This window comes from Leucopleurus acutus (genome assembly GCF_964270905.1).
Source record: "Leucopleurus acutus genome assembly, chromosome: 11".
Classification (NCBI taxonomy): Eukaryota; Metazoa; Chordata; class Mammalia; order Artiodactyla; family Delphinidae; genus Leucopleurus; species Leucopleurus acutus.
The window spans coordinates 72114501-72134090 of NC_139152.1; the positions used below are offsets into that span (position 1 = coordinate 72114501).

General features: G+C 32.8%; 1 protein-coding gene across 2 annotated transcripts in view; it reads right to left on the bottom strand.

Annotated features, from left to right (window-relative positions):
• CEP290 (centrosomal protein 290) overlaps nt 1-19590 on the bottom strand; it is a 103306-nt gene that overhangs the window by 20430 nt on the left and 63286 nt on the right. For both annotated transcript variants that reach the window (XM_082849407.1, XM_082849408.1), the window contains exons 29-42: nt 18697-18808; nt 17629-18084; nt 16662-16826; nt 15590-15697; nt 15236-15370; nt 13756-14022; nt 13035-13142; nt 12178-12377; nt 9591-9804; nt 8503-8640; nt 6352-6573; nt 5880-6002; nt 1794-1939; nt 1306-1461 (exon numbers count right to left, since the gene is read on the bottom strand). In XM_082849407.1, the coding sequence (XP_082705533.1) occupies nt 1306-1461; nt 1794-1939; nt 5880-6002; nt 6352-6573; nt 8503-8640; nt 9591-9804; nt 12178-12377; nt 13035-13142; nt 13756-14022; nt 15236-15370; nt 15590-15697; nt 16662-16826; nt 17629-18084; nt 18697-18808 (2550 nt within the window). The remainder of the gene's footprint in view (nt 1-1305; nt 1462-1793; nt 1940-5879; nt 6003-6351; nt 6574-8502; nt 8641-9590; nt 9805-12177; nt 12378-13034; nt 13143-13755; nt 14023-15235; nt 15371-15589; nt 15698-16661; nt 16827-17628; nt 18085-18696; nt 18809-19590) is intronic.

The window sequence follows — 19590 nt, forward strand, 5'->3', positions numbered from 1 at the left end:
AAACTAAAATATTTTGATCCTTGAGAAAACTGCAAAGGAGAATAAAAGGATTCGGTTTTATTCTGAACATATGTTTAGACTAAGAAAAACAGGGAGGCTAGGACCAGACAGTAGCTATAAATAGATGTCAAAACAAAGAAAAATGTTTCATTTTGTTCTTCTCCATCAAGGAAAATTCTGAAGAATTTAAGAAACAATGACTTAGAAGGAAATGAGATGGAACGTAGGTTGAAAGCTCACAAGGACCTTGAAAAGTAAATATTTTATAGATTGGGACAAAACACGAGAATCTGAAATATCAGCAAACAGGTGGTAAATTTACCTTTTCCTTTCCTCTAGTATTTCCTGACCTGAACACAACACAGCTTGAAACCTGAAGATGAGCCTCAGCACAGAGGGAGAGAGCTCCACAGGCAAGGCTTAAAGTTCTAGCTCCAGTAAGGAGAAAGGGTGCTTAACAACTCTCACAGACAGTGCAAAAATCCCTCTTATTTTTCTCTCCTATGCATTCTCTCATATCCCAACCCTCAGGCAATTCCAAGGCAGTGGTGGCAGAGGCTGCAAGGGGAACTCACAGGAGCCAAAATTTTTAGGGAGAGGAATCTTCTTCTCCAATTGGTAGAGCTGTAATTAATAAGGTGGGAAGGCAAAGTAGTGCCCCTCCCCCTCCGCCACCTCCCCTTTCTGCCCTCCAGCTGCTGGCTTAGCTGCAGACAAGATCACAATAGCTGAAGTGCACGGCGCAACAGGTCAACAGATTTGGTTCGAAGTACCAGAAAGGGGAGTCCGAGAGAAACCAAATGTATCAGGGAGATCACAGAAGGAAAGGAGCTCAAGAAAGGAACCTTATAAAGTTGCTTATGATCTTCTGGGCTCACCCCTGAGCATGAATGTATGGATCTGATCCTAATCAGAATATTAAAGAGTCTGAGAACTGAATAGAAGACAGCCCACATAGCAGACTGTCAATAGGGAGTTGCATAGGCAGAACAGAGCCAAAGAGCATTGTAAAAGCTTTGAAAATAATACCGGAACCATAGCCCACATAAAGCAGGTTAGCACACGGGGCCTGAACCTATCCAGACTTGCTAAAACAAAAATATATCTGCATTTTCCATACAATTTAACCAAGATCCAGAGTCACAGAATATAATATTCAAAAGTTCAAGAATATAATCCATATTCATGTGGCATAAAAAGAAGCAGGAATATCTCAACTCACATAGGAAAAGAATCACCAGAACGCAAGCTTAAGATGACACACATTTATTATATCAGTTTCTATATTTCCACGTATTAGCTTACCTCATATATGATATGTCATTTTCTAGGTCAAGATTTCTCTTTTTTAATTCTTCTAACTCTTTTTCTGACTCCAATGCTCGCACTTCCATAACATGATCAACAGTCATGCCAGTTGTTTTTAGTTTCCTCTGCAAAGTAAGTTTCTCTTTATCAGCTCTGTGGGATTTAATACAGAATCATGAAAATATACCATTCACTGTTTGGCTCGTTCAATTTATTAAATTGCAGCTTCCTTATTGTAAGGCCAATATACAAAAATTGGATCATTCTGTATTTGCTATGAGCTAACTTATTTCAAAATTATAGGAAACTACACTTATAAATTGTTAAAATATATTTAATACACATTTTAAAGAAAATAAAAATTGAACTATAGATAATAAATGATAATTAAAACTAAAAAATTTTTCATATTATCAAAAAACTAACTTCCAGGTCAATTAAAGACTATACATAATTAATTAGGTTTACATTAAATTTAAACTCACTTGGCAAAAAGATCCTTCAAAGTATTCAATTGCTTTGTTAGAATACAGACTTCCCCCTCTTTCTCTTTTAACCTGTTTCGAATTCCCTCTATTTTGGTTTGCCATTTTTTACCTTCTTCCCACCTAATTACTTCTTCTCTGGCACCCTGTAAATAATAATAAAGGAGGAAGAAAATTACCAATATTGTTTCTTAGAATGATCAATTACAATTTACTAGAACAATGGTAAACCAATACTTCCTAAAGAATATGTAAACAGGTTCATTTTGCTATGTCACTTCTAGAATCTTTAGGCCTGCTAAGCTGTAAGCAAAAATGCCCTTCAGTCTAAGATTCTGTATTCTATAACTTGACAGATAAAATTCTGGGGAACAGTCTGGACTAATGGCAACACTCCTAAAGGAGTCTAATACAAATGGATGATGACTAACGTAAACTTCCAACAAAAAATGTATATGTATAAATGACCAACCCGATCTTGTCAGCCCATAGCAATCTCCTAGTATCACAACTCCTTCAAATCTTCAATGCACATTATTTCTCTTATTCAACAGATATTTACTCAGCATGAATCATGCACCAGGTACTACTCTAAGTACTAGGAATAGAAACAATGAATAAACCAGACAAAAAAGGCTTATCTTCATGGGTATTACAGTCTAGTTTACGTTGGTTGGTTGGTTGGTTGGCTGGATTAGGGGAAGGGAGCAAAATACAGACAAAGAACAAGAAAAAAAATTTTTTGAAGTATGTTAGCTGGTGATAAGTGCTTTAAAAAAAAAAAAGGGGGGAAGGAACTAGGATACTTCAGGGCTAGGTGTTATGGTTTGTTATAATTGAGATAAGGTGTCCAAGGAAAGTCTATGTAATGCAGAACAGTCCCATGTACTGAAGAAATATCAAGTGTCCTACTGAACATTCATATAGTTAAAAATTCTGTTCACAATTGTCTGAGCTAAGAATTTATGTCCTTTCCACCAAGCAATTTTTTAATGGTTTTATTATGTACTGAATTTTCTAGGAATACAGCAGTCTTATAAAAGTAAAGACTACAGACGTCATTTTGCTGAGAACTACAGAAACAACTGTTTACCATTTTGGAAATCAAATTAACAAATGGCAATGCCTTTGTGACATGTGGGGAGCCAACAGACCACATTTGTATTAGCCTGCATTTGTAGCTCTGAATTCACATCGATGTTTCCAAAAGGTGGAAGCACATGACTATTTCATTATGTTTTCTATGAAGCATTTACATGGTGAATTATGAAAAATATATTAATATGTTTATTATTTTTATAAATTATTTTCCTTCTATGTTTCTCCTTCATATTTCATTTAGGGCATTTACGGTGAAATTTTGAAATTATGCACGTAGGTAGTTTATATTAACTAAAAATTTCATTTGGAATAGTAAAGGGGACACTATGAAACACTGTATTTACTATAAAAGAGAATGTTGGGGCTGAAAGGATTAAAAGCCACAGTTTAAAGTCAAATACCCAACTAAGATAAGTAGCCCTATCAAAACGATCTTCTCCCATACTGGCCAATTTTTTACCTTATTTATCTAGTTCAGCTAACATGTATCCTTTAAAAAAATGTAAAAAACTTCAGTAAGTGTTTGATAGTTATTAACTTCTATTTTTTCTAAAATACGTACAAGGAATTTTGTGTATTTCCAGAAATGTAAGTATTAGTTGAGGGCAAAAGGTATATGTAAACAATTCTGCAGCATGGTGTATTCTGTAGAGATTGGGGAGTTCTATCCCATCTGATATTATTCTCTGAAGTAGGAGTGAAGTAGGGAAACAAGACTGAAGTAATTTAAAAATAAACAGAAAAACCACAAAGGCAAATGTCACCAATGGTCTGATCTTGACTGGGGGAGAAAAGAGGAGAAGAGAGGACGAGAAGTTCTCTTTTTGTATTTTCTGTACCAATAGCTTCTTATCATAAATTTCAGGATAATGTTATTGCATTTTAAAATTTTCATTCATCCAACGAATACTGAACATCTACTACATGACAGGGACTGTTCCCGTGGCTGAGGATACAAAAATAAACAAAACCAGCAAAGTTCCTGCCATCAAAGTTAACAGTCCAAAAGATGAACACATGGATAAGTAAATTTCTAGTATGTCAGATAGTAATAAATGCTACAGAGACAAGCAGAGAAGTGTAAGAAACACAGGAATGCAAGGACTGGGGGTGGGTTTTGTTACCTTATATAGATAGGCCTCAAACATTGTTTCTTTTTAAAATTAATTAATTAATTTTTAAATTAATTAATTTTTAAATTAATTAGTTTATTTTTGGCTGCGTTGGGTCTTCGTTGCTGCGTGCGGGCTTTCTCTAGCTGTGGCGAGCAGGGGCTACTCTTCGTTGCACTGTGTGGGTTTCTCATTGCAGTGGCTTCTCTTGTTGCGGAGCACGGGCTCTAGGTGCGCAGGTTTCAGTAGTTGTGGCACGCAGGCTCTAGAGCACAGCCTCAGTAGTTGTGGCACACAGGCTTAGTTGCTCCATGGCATGTGGGATCTTTGCGGACCAGAGCTCGAACCCGTGTCTCCTGCATTGGCAGGTGGATTCTTTAACCACTGCGCAACCAGGGAAGCCCCTCAAACATTGTTTACAGAGAAAAAGGTGTTGAAATTTCAATATGAAACCATTTTTTGAGTAAAAAAAAATTAGAAATGACCAGTGCTGTGGAATCCGAAAGAATAGTCTCATCAAATTCCTGAATATAGATTGTAATGTTATTGTAGCTCTCTGTGTTCTCATTCTTTTTCTAATATCATACCCTCGTATAGACTTGATGGCTTACAAAGACTTTCATATATTATTTCATTTCATGTCAAAATAATCTTGAGAAGCTGGAATTACAAATAGTATTATTTCTATTTTAAGGAGAAATAAACTGAAGCACAGAAGTTAGAGGTCTAGTCAAAGCCACAAGGCTACTGAGGTATTTTGATAGGAATCAGGTTAGGAACTAGTACCCAAGGATTAGACTTATGGCCAAGAAGGGAGGCAGCAAAGAAAGCAATCCTGAAGAGTAAGGACATTTTGACCTTGCAGTTTTCACCAGCAAAGCTTCTGACAAGTATGTTGTGGTTCCATGTATATAAATGCAAACATTTAGATCAAAATTATACTGACAATGATAAATTTTCATAAGGAAAATGTTTTTCTAGAATATATCCTACTAAAACATTTTAATCCCATTACCTATTTTCTATTCAGTGCCATTAAAGATACTTAATTTTCTTTCATGTTATTGAAATTATCTTATAGATATGAATATTTTCTGGGTAAACATTACAATAAAAATTCTTCCTAACTATGGCTCCTCCACTGAGATTTTCTTCAGGGGCAAACATTACTACTAACACCAATATTTCCAAGGTCACTTTTGATCTTTTCAATGCTACTTATATCTTGTCTCCAGTTTATTATTTACAACATATTTAATTATGTGGATTTTAGCCAGTTTTAGTTTTTCCTTGGGTAATGTCTATCAGTAATTTTTATTACAAAATAGCTTACTAGTTAACTTGTAAGAAAATTTTAAGCTATTTTTCTCACATTACAGAATCAATTTATGAGTGGGTTGGTTATTGATTATTACTGCAAATATTGAATATACTCCAAGTCACTTTGTTTACCCTGAAATAATAGTCCAGTTCATTGAAGGATTAAAAAGGACACATGTGGGTCAAGATAGTAGAATAAAAATGCCCAGTTTTCTTTCCCAAAGGTCTATATAAACCAATCTATATAAACAATTATATTGAGAAAAGTGATAAATACAGCTGGGTATGTATGGTATGAAGGGATTTGGGATGTACTGTAACGTCAGGAAGATGATATAGTAATTTCTGAATAAGAGTTACATTATTGGTGTCTCTTCAAGCAGACCTGTAAATTCCTAAAGGACTGAAACTTGTCTTAAACTTCTCTATGTTATCCAGTACCATTTATGGTATATGTATCAGGTCCTCAGATCAATGAATTATCTGTTCTTCAATTACATATTTAACTAAGTCTATCACTACCTTAAACATATCAGTACATTTCTTCACGTACCTTTTCTTTCATAGGTTTTATTTCTACCTCATCCACCTTTTTTTCCAGTTGGCTTTCTAGCTTTTTAATTTTCTTTTGGAGTTCTTCAATTAAACTTTGTTTGTTATCTATCAGAGCTTTGCCCTGAAAAATAAGATGTATTTTTACATTTTACAAATAAAAAAGTATCAAACAAAATACACAACAAATACTCCAGTTGTAGAAACTTTCTGAGACTACAGCTAACCATGCTTTCTAAATGACACTATTGATATTTAAGAATAACATAGTAGCTACTTCTGTATTTTAATAAGATATGCTACCCTGAAACTACAAATACAGTAAAGGTCACTGAGAGAATTAGCAACTACATTAATCAAAGTGATTTGAAAGCTAGTTTCAGCAAATATTATAGACAGAATTAAAAAGTGGGAATAAACTACTACCTGTATATTATAAATCAAAACATTATCACAATTAAATATAAAATTACCTGTAATCCACTGGTTAATCGTTTAATTTGCCTTTTCAGTTCATCATTCTCTTGATCAATTCCATCTTTCTCTCTAAGCATTTTATTATAGGCTTTTTGGTTTTTTTGTAGTTCACTGGTTAGGTCATTCAAATTATCAGTTAGTAAGTTCTCTCTGTTTTTACTTGTTTTAAGAGCTTCTTTAAGTTTTAAAATTTTTTCACATAAATCTTCAACTTGTGACTAATACAAGATAAAGAAAGGTTTAATTCATGAATCTTCAGCAAGTATCAATGATAAAAGCAACAATAATAGAGAAAGTACACCATTAATACTTACTAAAAAGAAAGTTTCAGTCTAAATTTTTAAGTACATACATGCAAAAAAAACCACCACAAACTACATACATTTTTCTAGCTTCATTTCAAATAAACCAAGTTTACTTTGAGGGGAAAAAAAAAAAAAAACATGAAGAAGCTGTCTAAAGCAATTCATCTTTAACAAACACCTAGAACCAAAATTTTATCCAATAAGCAAATGTTTCATTATGGCTGAATTAATTTATTAGAAAAACAAGTACATATCAACGTACACAGCAATTTCTTTTTTGAACACTGAAGCATAAGAGTAGTATAAAACAAAATCTTTTACTCTAAGTAGTTTCTAATCTACTTTGTAAAGACAAGACATAAAAGGGTAGCTCACAATACTAGACAGTATATATAAGCCACTAGAAAGGAGTTCTTAGCTGTCCCATATAGTAACATTGATGGGAATACTGGTACTTATTATACATCTTGTTGAATAAATTATTACAGGCCAAAAGGGATTACCAATAGCACTAATAGGAAACTAGTAGTATTATAGTGCAGTTACGAGACAAACAAACTCTCCTGGAGAGTCAAAAAAGGCTTCAAGAAAAATGACTGGAAGAATGTAAAGAATTCAGAGAAGAAATTTCAGGCAAAGAGAAAGGTACTGAAGAAGACATCATCAAAGGGCTATACCTATTTATAAATTTATTACTGAATGGATTTTTACTGTCAACTATGCTAATAATCTTGACAGGCACAAGAGATTTTAAAAATCTGACTAAAATCCAGTCCTTACATGGTTTAATGGCAATGAAGGGTATATGGTTTAATGGCGATGAAGGGTATATACAAATAAACCAAGAGCAAATAAAAATTACAAACAAAACATATACAAAGTAGATTTTTCATTTTACTCAAAATATACTATATGAAACTTTATGTGAAGAAATTTGAAAATCATCATTAAATGTATACGTTTTGGAGAAAAAATTTTATACAGTTCCAAACGTAACAACTGGGTAAGAAAATAATAAAATACATTGTCAAAAAATAATAAATAACTTCAAAAAAAGGCTTTAAAGTTAGACAGCTCTGTAGATTAAATGTCAAGGACCACATGATTTCCATAAACTATTTCAGGGGCTAAAAAGGGAAAGCTAACTAACTCATATTATGAACTTAGCAAAAACTAAATGGAAAATTCTGAAAAGGCAAAAGAAATAAACAAAACAAAGGAATCTGTACACCTATCTTGCTTATCAATATAGAATTTAAAATCCTAAGAAAAATGTTTCTTAAATTTAATTCTGTTAGGAGAAATAGCTTATAATGGCCTATCTTTGCTAATCCCCAAGATGCTATTCAGTGAGTACAATAAACATGCTTAGTGTTCAAAACTGTGTGTAGGATTTCCCTGGTGGCGCAGTGGTTAAGAATCTGCCTGCCAATGCAGGGGACACAGGTTTGATCCCTGGTCTGGGAAGATCGCACATGCCACAGAGCAACTAAGCCCGTGCACCACAACTACTGAAGCCCTTGCGCCTAGAGCCCATGCTCCACAACAAGAGAAGCCACTGCAATGAGAAGTCTGCGCACTGCAACGAAGAGTGGCCCCTGCTCACTGCAACTAGAGAAAGCCTGCCCACAGCAATGAAAACCCAAGCAGTCAAAATTAAATAAATAAAATAAATGAATTTATTTTAAAAAACCCCAACTGTGTGGACATGTGTATATCCACCAATAATTCATTAGAATAAATTCCCTATTCATTTTTAAAATTATTATATATCCAAGTGGATTCTCTTCCAATGGGAATTAGCAGGAATTCTGTTATATTAACGCACATGTCGATACTCACCTTTAGCTCTTTAGTATGTTGATCAACAATCTGTTGAACATTGAGATTTGCCTCTTTCTGAGAAGTCGTGGAAATAATACGTTCTTCAGCTGCTGCTGTCATTTCTGCCCGAAGTTCCAAAAGTGCCCGACTAAGGGCCTAAAAGTTACAACATACGTAATATTTTTAAAAAATTGGTATTTCATATAAGCAATACAAAATATACATAAGCTTTATTACTTTAAACTGTTTTCCTAAAATACCATGTGTTTAATCAAACAGAATTCACAAACTAACAACCCAACTTTTTCAAATGAATTTCCTTTAGTAAGTGAATTCAATTCTTTCCAAATTGAGTGTGAATTCAAAATCTTGATAATAATAATTGTGAGAACCCAGCATCGAATCAAGCAATCTGTACTACAAAACCCAGGCATGTTTTGTTTTCAAACTTCCAAGTTGAAATATTTATTTAAATTACTCACTTAGTACATACTTCCATGTGAAATTAATTGAATGTAAGTAGACAAGGAAAGTTACAAGATGAGAAGACTTAAAATTTGCCAATAAATTTCATGAGCTAGCACAGAAAAAAAGCAGCACCTTCTAAAACAGTTAAGTATATAAAATGAGATAAATACAAAAACTAATAAATCTGTTAATCCACTGACCAACTCCTTTTCATAACACTATCTCTGCGATCTCCTTCTTTAATCTTTCCTCCTCTTATCCTAACTCCCTCTTAATCCCCAGAGTTACTTAAAATTTTTCAATTATTCAAATTGTTCAAAATAGCCTCAGTAACATACAATCCTAATAGGAAAGGAGAGAAAATAAATAATGTAATGAAGATTTCCCTTTATTTCCTACAGCTAACCCACAAATCAGGTTGAAAACATAAAAAGATAAATTAGACTATATCTGAACTTAAAAACAACCCCTATCTATAAAGCTATTTAAAAGAATTATAAAAACCCAACCCTGCTCAAGATAAGGCTTATACTTTTTATTACGAGAGAGATACATGCTATCATCTTCTACAAATCTTTTGTAAAAGCAATCTACCACATGTTTTTCTTAAATACTGATAATTTTCTATTGTTACTTACTTTTTGTTGTTTCTCTTTCAAGGCTAATTGGCTCTTCAGCCTTTCTACTAGATTCCTCATTGTAGTTGTTGGAGCTCTTGAATTTGCTTCTTTTTGAGCCTGAAGTTCAGATTTTAAATTCTGCGACTCTTTTTGTGACTGGGCCAGAAGACACCTCAAATCCTCTACTTGTGCTTTTATTTGTTTCACTTCATCTGCATGATTTTCTTGGAGCCTAATATAAAGCAAACATATGTACTTAATAGAGTAGTTGCTGCAATTAACAATTTGATTGACACAAATTTTACAAAGAACAAATGTTTGGTCCTCAGCATCCTTAAAATCTAAGATTTGATCCAAATCCAAAAGATGAACAATTCTTTATTCTACTTAACTACTCTTAAACTTAACATAAAATAGAGTTTTTTCTTCCAGTTTCTACTATTTTTTGCAGCAATTGCATCAAGTAATTTGTGGCTCTAGATGAAATAATATAGAGAATGAACAAAATAACACTTTAAATATTATGGTTCCTGCGAGATGTGACTGCTTCCTTTGTATCAGGGATTTCTCAACCATGGCACTATTGACATTTCTGACTGGATAATTCTTTATTGGGGCGGGGGTTACTGTCCTATGCATTTTATTTTATTTTATTTTATTTTATTTTATTTTATTTTTTGCGGTACACGGGCCTCTCACTGTTGTGGCCTCTCCCGTTGCGGAGCACAGGCTCTGGACGCGCAGGCTCAGCGGCCATGGCTCACAGGACCAGCCGCTCCGCGGCATGTGGGATCTTCACGGACTGGGGCACGAACCCGTGTCCCCTGCATCGGCAGGCGGACTCTCAACCACTGCGCCACCAGGGAAGCCCTGTCCTATGCATTTTAAAGCATATTTAGCAGCATTCCTTGCTTCTACCAACCAGATGCCAGTAGTACCTCCTAGTTGTTCATCAAAAATGTCTACAGACAATAACAAATGTCCCTGGAGCGGGGAGAGGAGAGCAAAATTACTTCCGCTTGAGAACCACTGCCCTATAACAACATGTTACAAAGACAAAATGTAAACCTTCACAGAAATCACATGTATTATGGTTCTAAAGTCACTAGTATTGTATCTATAACTCTATCTATAGCTGTATACTATATAGAAGTAGATACTATCAAAAGACTTAGTTAATTCAATTAATCCTACTGCTCAGTCAGTATTAATTACCCTTATAAACTGAATTATATCCAGTTCACTGTGCCTATATAGACACTGCATTAATAAGGTCACCAATATGGAGATTCAAATGATTAAACTTTGATCAGTGAGAGGAAGGTCTGTTAAACCACGAACAGGTATTAAACACTCTGAGACTTGTTGCTTATAGCAAAAACTTAAGTCACTTTAAATAATCATCAAAGTGTAAAAATACAAGCTTTCACTAAAAAAATGACAAAGAACTATAATTTCTTAAGACACATTAAAATATGTATGCCAATGTGCACACAGAGAATAGAAGTATAATTTTAGGCTAAAATGACATGGTAAGGTACAAAACAACAACTTCAAGTATTTCATGTGGCAAAAAATTATATATACAAGGTAATGTCAAAAAAATGATTATTTTCTACATCCAGGAATTAGATTCAAAATGCAAGAAATTTTATGCTCTAAAATATGACAGAAACTTACTATATCAAAAATAGCATCTCATGTATAAAATTTAACAGAATGGGGAAAATTAGATTGAAAATATACCATATGCTATTGCTAATTCTCTTTTCTCTTAGAGAATAACTTATTTAAAGTAGCAGCTTCTTAAGCACAAATAGTGTTAGTTTTGTCAGAAGCATCTTGGATAAATGAAAAAAGAAGCAAAGGTTCTAATAAGGGCTTCAGAGATGGAATGGAATTATAAGTCAAGTAGTTAGCTTTCTTATTTTTTTCAGATACGAAACTGAGCCTCAGAGAGATAGTTCTACAATGATTACAAAATACCTAAATATAAACCTATTTTAGTTTAAAAATACACATTCTGATAAATGGTTGAACAATGTTTAGAATCTCTAACATAGAGAATGCTGTGAGCCCTCTACCGTCACTGTGGTTAATAAAAAAGATTGGTTAATTTTTCATTCAACAAATATTTGAGCCTTTAACGTATGCCAGAAACTGTTATAGGTATGTAAATAAAAGTTTTATATTTATATGTTACTTTACAATTTTCAAATTACTTCCACATACATCATCATTTGGCCTTTATATAACCACCTTGAAAGAGCCAGGGTAAGTACTGTCATTTCACTTTTTAGATAATAAAATGGAAATTTAAAAAGGTTAAAGATGAGATTCTATATAAGAATCTGAGTTGGCTCTTGAGTCAGACTGACTAGATTCAAATCGTGGCTTTCCCATCTTCTCCTAGGCATGTAACTGAGGCTTCCTATAGCCTAGTTTCCTAACTGCAAAATGGAGTGAATATGCTATGTCACAAGTAGTATAAAATGAGATAATATATTCAACATTTTTAGAACAGTGCATGACATAACAAATGCTTACATTTATCTTTATTATATCATTATTCCCATTTGCCAATATCTACACTTCTAAGACTTACCGTAATTTGATATTTTCAAACTCTTTGACTTTTAATTCAGTGACTTCTCTTTGTCTCTCTAAATCCTGAGATACATTTTTTAGTTTGATCACAAGTGAGGAGAGAGAGTCATCTTGTTCTGCTACTCTCTGTTCCATCTCAGCCAAATGAATAAAATGCTTGTTGGTAGGAACTGGAGTAGGAGACTGTTTTATTAAATCCTATGAAATATGGTTGGTTATATTAGCCATGAGCAGGTACAATGCAATGCCATACTTACTCCATAATTTTAACTTGGTTCCTTAAATGATCAAAATATAATATCAAATCTAAAATGTAATGATTTAATAGGTAATGAAGGCTTAAAGAAGATAGGAAATATAGATCTTATTCTTTGTTTTCCCAGTATATGGCAAAGTGCCTACATGTAGTGGGGGATCAATAAATAAATGTTGATTGAATTAATGAGTTAAGGCTTGAGGAAGCTAATGTTTGCTTAAGGTCATTTCGCACATATAGAATACAATGATCAAAAGAGGCAAGAATGAACTGAATTCAGAACATGGAAAGCAGTTAGACACAGGTAAACTTAATGTGCAGATTTGAAAAGAAAGATTGAGGTCAGATCATGGAAGGCTTTGAGTACGTGGCTAAGAAACATAAACATGATTTTGTAGGCAGCAGTAAGCTACTAACAAATGTCGGTTTAGGGAAAAAAATGATTACAGCTGTGTCTTCAGAAGATTATTCTGGCAAAAAAAAAAAAAAAAGGTAGGATGGCTTCTAGTCCAAAAAAAAAAAAAAAAAGGAGAGCTAAATTTTCAATTGCACGGTCTCAAAAATCAATAAAGAATAGAACAAAGTTCTTAGAATCTTACCCAAGTTGCTTCTTTGAATTTACTGAGTGAACTATCAGCCTGTAGTTCTAATTTATGATGAAGAATATGAAGTTCCTCTTCATGTTTCTTAACAATTTCTCTTTGTTCCTGTTTTACAAGAAATCAAAACTATATCTTATGATTCAAATAAATTCACATTCTAAAGGTCTTAAATATTTTCTTATCTTTACCTTCTAAAATCCTTATGAGATAGGGAAGGAACAACATCTGCATGTATTTATTTATACCTGTATACATTTCCCCTAGCACATGTTCAAACTGACAAGCCCAGCCTTAGAGAATAATTTATTGTTAATATTAGAATAATATGTATCCATCAGCTTTTAACTTGTTTCTAGCAAATTTTTAAATGTCAGATTTTTTTCCCCTCCAAGTTCTAACAAATTTGATTTCCGCTGATACCTGTGTGACAGATTTCATTCTAACTTACTGCCTCAGTCTTTACCTATTAACTCAAATGATATTTTTCAAAATCACACAGTTTCACCATGAAAGCCTAATTTAGCAATTTAGGCGGTCCATAACACAACTGCCAGTTTTACTGACAGATCTGTAATCCAATCACGTGAAAGTAACAATACCTGAATAGAATCATTTGAAAACAAGAAATGAAATACCACTTCAGGGCAGAACAGTATTTGGCATTTGTCTAAAAAACATCATAATAAATAAAAGAGCATAACATAATATAATAAAATACCTCTCTGGCTTTTTCTAGAAGATGTTGATACTTCTTTAACACTTCTTCCTTTTGATTTAACCTTGCTTGCATGTTTGCAATGGTCTGATGAGCAAGTTTCAATGTGTGATGAGATTTTGGTTCCACCTCTTTTCTTCCTAGCTCAGCTATAAGCTTTTCTCGTTCTGCAGTGGCAGGCAATCGAAGCCTCAGTTCATTAATTACTTTGTCTCTTGACAGAATATTTTCCTCTGCTAACCGTAAAGCAGATTCTTTTTTTTTTAGCTTCTGCAATGATCAAATCATAAAAAAATACATTTTTATTTTAAAAATGCTTCATCTGAATTTTAGTCAGATTAGCTATAAGCAAGGAAAGGAGTTTCATTTTATTTTTCACATCATACTTATAATAGCCAAATGATACTTAATAAGGTTAATCGACTGTATTTCTATGCGACAGCAGTTATCTACATGTATATTTTACTTATTTGTAAGATTATCACATGTGTTAGAAATTTCACTGTTATGATGAAAATGAAATTTACTTACAGTACTTTATTTAGGTCTTATAGATTTAGAACTAGAAATGTGTGGTGGTGATAGATTTAGAAAGAAAATGTAATAAACCATTCCTTTTATTTTAGTCCACTGACTATTAAAGCACTAGAAGAGTAACCTATAAAGTCAACAAAGTATAAAAATTGGAATTTTAGTGGCCTGAGTCAATGGGTCACCATTATAAAATCTGCAGCTTATCAAAACAAAACAGAAGAAAGTGTGTTCTCCTCAACAGAATTAAGGCAGATATTTAAAATCTAGTAACTCAGTGGCAATACACATAAACAACAAATTTACAATTACAGAAGACAATCTAAGTTTCCTCAGTTGGTTTAAAAGTGCACAATATAAAAAATTATTTTAAATGTATTTACAGTTAATATGGTTTTCATTTTAGTTGACATCTAAACATACTCGGTTTATACTATTTTCTGTAGAATTTAATAAATAAGACAGATCTAATCATCTATTAACCAAATTTAAGACCTAGATTAAACTAAGAAATAATTTCTAATTTACCTTCAAGTCCTTTAACTATCTACAAAAAGGAATAAACTGAAAATTGATTCAGAGTATAAAACATGCACTTCAAAATAAAACATAAAAATAAACAAGGATGAAAACAATTCTTCATCATGGAGAGGAAAGAAATACATTGCTCATAAAGCTACAGTCAAATGCTCTTTTTGTTTCCTTTCACACTAGCAACTGAAGAACATGCCCAAAAGTGGCAAATAATGATTAAAAGGAGAGTAATTTCAAATTAGCCATATCTGCTGTTCTTTATCAGCTACTAGAAACATTATAGGAGAATAAAAAAGGAGAACAGAATAAGCAACAGATTCATCATTTTATGCTTCATCCTCATTTAAAAATATTACTTAGAAAATGCCACAAGCATACCTAATAATGCACTAATCAAAATGCAAATTCTTCTAATTACCTCTTCTAGTGATTTGCACGTTGCCTGTGTTTCTAGGATTATTCGAATATTCTCCTTAATTTTTCTTAGCGCAATCTCAAGTTGATTTGGAAGGGGCAAACTAGGGTCTGGCATTGATCCTGTAGCCTCTTCAAACTATTGAGAAATAGAATTTTTTTAAAAAAGCATTTGCAGCATTGAGAAGAACAATATTAATTTCTACAACTATATGACATGATATGGTTAAACTCCACTTACAGTTGAAACATAAAAAGATACCATCAATTAAAATTTCATCTGACCTTAGAAAATATTTCTATTTGTTAACATTATAGGCCGTGCTACAGAGTAGCAAACAAGACTAATCATTCATACCTTTTGTGCTGCATTTAGTATTTCATTTTGCTGACGGTCAAAAACATCTAGTTGACGTTCTAGCTCAACTTCTCTCTGATCCCAGGCCATTTGTCTTTCTTCGTGAAACTGAAAAAGACAGTTTGGGTCAGACACACACAGAGATACTCACCAGGAATTTTTACACACATTTTTCTTATTTAATCCTCACAACAACCCTTTGAGGTCACTATTATTTTCATTTTATGGAAAAAGGAAGTAAATTCAGAGATGAAGTGATTTGCCTAAGATCACAGAGACAGGCAGATATGGAGTCAGGATTTCAATCCATCCATATACCCATCCATCCATTCATCCAAAACATGTTTAATGACACATTCTGTGTGGCAAGCACTATTCAAGACAATGAGAACGCAGCAGTGAACAAAACCAAGTACCTTTCACTACAGAACTTACACACTAGTGAGGGGGAGAGAGTCAATAAACAAGTAAGTATGTAATATGTCAGAGGGTGATGAGTGCTATGGAGTAAAATGAAACTAGGTAATCCCTATTCAGGGAATCTTGATGATAAGATTTACTGTTGTAGACTGAGTGGCTAGTGAAGGCCTCACTGATAAGGTAAGACATTTGAGCTAAGACCAGAAGGCAATGAAAGCATTATCAATACTGTTATCTGGGGTAAGAACAATCTAAGCAGAAGGAACAACAGAATTTCTGAAGCAAGCAAGCATGTGCTTAGTGAATATCATCTGCCTCCAAAGCCTTTGTGCTTTATTCTACACCAAGCTGCCTTCTCCTATTCCATCAGTGAGAGCCAGTAGAAACTTGTAAACATGAAAAGTCAAATAACTAATATTGAAATAAAAATTAACTTACCAAATAAGTTTGCTTATGAATTATTCCTTTTAAGACTATTAATGCAACTAAATAAATATGTATTTTTAGAATAGTTTAAAAAATAAGAAACAGAATATTTTATAACAATAATAATGGGAACTACACTCAATTAGGAAAATAATGTAGTCACCCATGCAATGTTGTTATGTTAAAAATCTTAGCAACAAATACGAAAGTAAATATAACATGAAACCTTATTCTGCTGCACAATATCTTCCTCCAGACTACTGATTGTATGCTCATATTCAGAAATTATATTATTCAAATATTTTATTTCTTCTTTATCTTTGACTAATTCTCGACTGAGTTTAAGCTCTTGAAGACGGAGTTCTTCTATCTTCGTATGCCAAATGATTACCTGAAGATTTACAAATTATACATACAAATGTAAATACTATATAAACAAATATTTCTCCACTGATCTTAATGATTTTAATTCAAATTAATGGACATTCTATAACAAAATAAGATACAAAATTATCCTTGGTTGTTCCACAAGGAAAAGTTTATTTAGAATTTCCAGACTTTTCTAATATGTGGGATCTTAACATAAAACATTTTTCAAATGATGTTGGAATGGATATCACTAACATTCACTTTCATTTATTCATTTACTTTCATATATTTACTGGGTCCTTAGTGTATGTATGTAATCGCAACATTCATTTTACTTTCATAAATAAAAATCCTAAATGTTTCTAGCCTAGAGAATAAAATTTAATTTCAAAATAATTATTTTTCGTTTAATTCCTTCCAAATGAGGGCAAAAACAAATTTATATTAAAAAATAAATGTGGGCCTACTACTTGTAAATAATTTTAAACATAATAATTATGAAGAGTAGAATTCAACTAATCACTATAATGTTTAAGAATAATTATAATTAGTATTTAATTAATATATAAACTTTCCTAGAGTGTTTAAAATTCTTTGATATTATACAATCTAAGCATTTCTATTGAAACCATGGCTTAGAGGAGTCTCATTTTATTTATAAAAAGATATCCAAATAGCCCAAACTCCTAATTTATAAAACCTGAATTAATAAATTATACATGGAATTTTGTTCATATATTAAGCATTATTCACATAGGCACATATTAACTCAAAGTTATTACATAACTCTTTTGAAAATACTGAACTTAAAATCAATGTTTTACCTTTTGGGCTCCCCTGGCATCCTTTAAAGTGCTTATTAACTCTTCCAGCCCCTTTAACTTTAATTCCATCTCCAGTGTTTTGTTCTTCATATTTCTATGTTCTTGTTGAGAATTTTTCATTTCTTGCATTATCTTCAGTTTGTCGTTTTGTAACTGAATCATTGTTTTAGAGAACGTTTCCTGCTGTGCCAAGGGTAAAGCTCCACTAAATTGCTGTCGTAGAGACTGAATTGTTTGGCGCAGATGTGTCGCTCTGTTTCTCCCCTCCAAACGGGCAGAATAGAGAGCTTGTTCTTTTTCATCAAGTTTCTGCTCTAAGCGCAAATTATGGGCCTCCATCTTCTGCAGCTTAGACGTAACCGACTCCAACTTACCAAGAGCGGTAGCCTCACTAACTTGAAGAGAGACAACGTGTTGGTGCAGCTTGGCAATTAGTGCCTTTTCATCAGACTGTGCCTAATATAAAAAATATATGTTTGTAGGAAGTTTCAAGTTTTCCCAATGAAACTTATCATGGTTTTAAAATCACAATTTACTAAATAAAATTTAAAACAGGGTGCTACATGAGATCCTACAAAAATCTAACCTTGTTTTAATTGCAAAAGTGTAGAAACCTAGAATCAAACTTATTTAAAATCTAAATCTGGCATCTAACAGTTGGAATATTACTATTTTTTTGAAAACTTCCATATGTTAATAACAGTATTGATAATAATACTAATGCAGACAATGTGGGGTTTTTTAATCCTAAAAGAACTTATAATGTGAGAATATGTGAAAAACTATATATAAATACAAGAGAAAATATTGTTATGAAAGACATGTTTCTCCTCACTGTCTGGACTTTGATCAGCAGCCAGCACAATGCATCTGTAAGCATTTAAATGCTTTTCTGTGTTATGAATGGCATTTCAAATTAACGAGTTTTTCTAATCAACTTACAACTAACAAAAATAGGAGTCTCTATCTGATATATCCTCTGATTAAAACTACAAAATCATCCCAATATCTAATGTAAATTTAGGAAAAAGAAAAGAATCTATATAGAAGAGTTAATACTGCACATACCTGATAGTCTAACAGCTGCATTCTGAAGGACTCTACTTCCTTTTCCCTGGACTGTTGTTGTGCATTCAAAATTTCAACTTGCCTTTTGGCAATGTCAGAAATCTCTTTTAGTCTAGGAAGTGATAAGATACTTCAGATGCAACTGGGTACATTTTCTAAGTAAATAAATATTAAAATTTCAAATTTCTAGACCCTTGGAAAAGCCATTAGTTTGCAGCATCTCTTCTTTGTATGAAATACTGAAGTTTCCTGAACTGTTTCATGAAACATAATTCCATGAGGAGTTAACAAATGTTCTGTAAAAAATACTCCATTCCCAACATTCCTCTCCCTTGAAGACTCATATACATATCATATCAAATGCTCTGAGAAGTTCTAGAGTAAAAAATTATTTCAACCTGTACATTTTTTGCATTTTCCAAATGTATATGGTCAAAGAAGTCCTCTCTCACACTTTTTTTCATGAGATGCTTATTATCATGGTTTGGTATAGACGGAATAAGGTATTAAGTAGGCTTACTTGATAAACTGTACAGTTAAGAATACAGAAATTTAAAATTGCCAGGTTCCCTAGATCAATTAATGTATGTTTTGATTTGCTTTAATTTGCTAGTTACCAGAAATGTGAAAAAGAGATTACACAATTACTACAATTGCAAAAAAAGGGTGGAGCTTGATGGTAAGTTATTAAATTTCCTATATGACTATTTTGATAAGATTAAACAGGTAAAATAAAATGCATTTTACTTTGGGCTGGAATAATTTTAGTTCAGCGTAACAGATAAGTCAGGTTTCCTCATATTGATTAGAAGCTCTTACCGCCAGTTATGTAAGTTTTCACCAATTAAAATATAACAAAATGAGTAATTATAAATTAGTTTACTTCAAAAGATG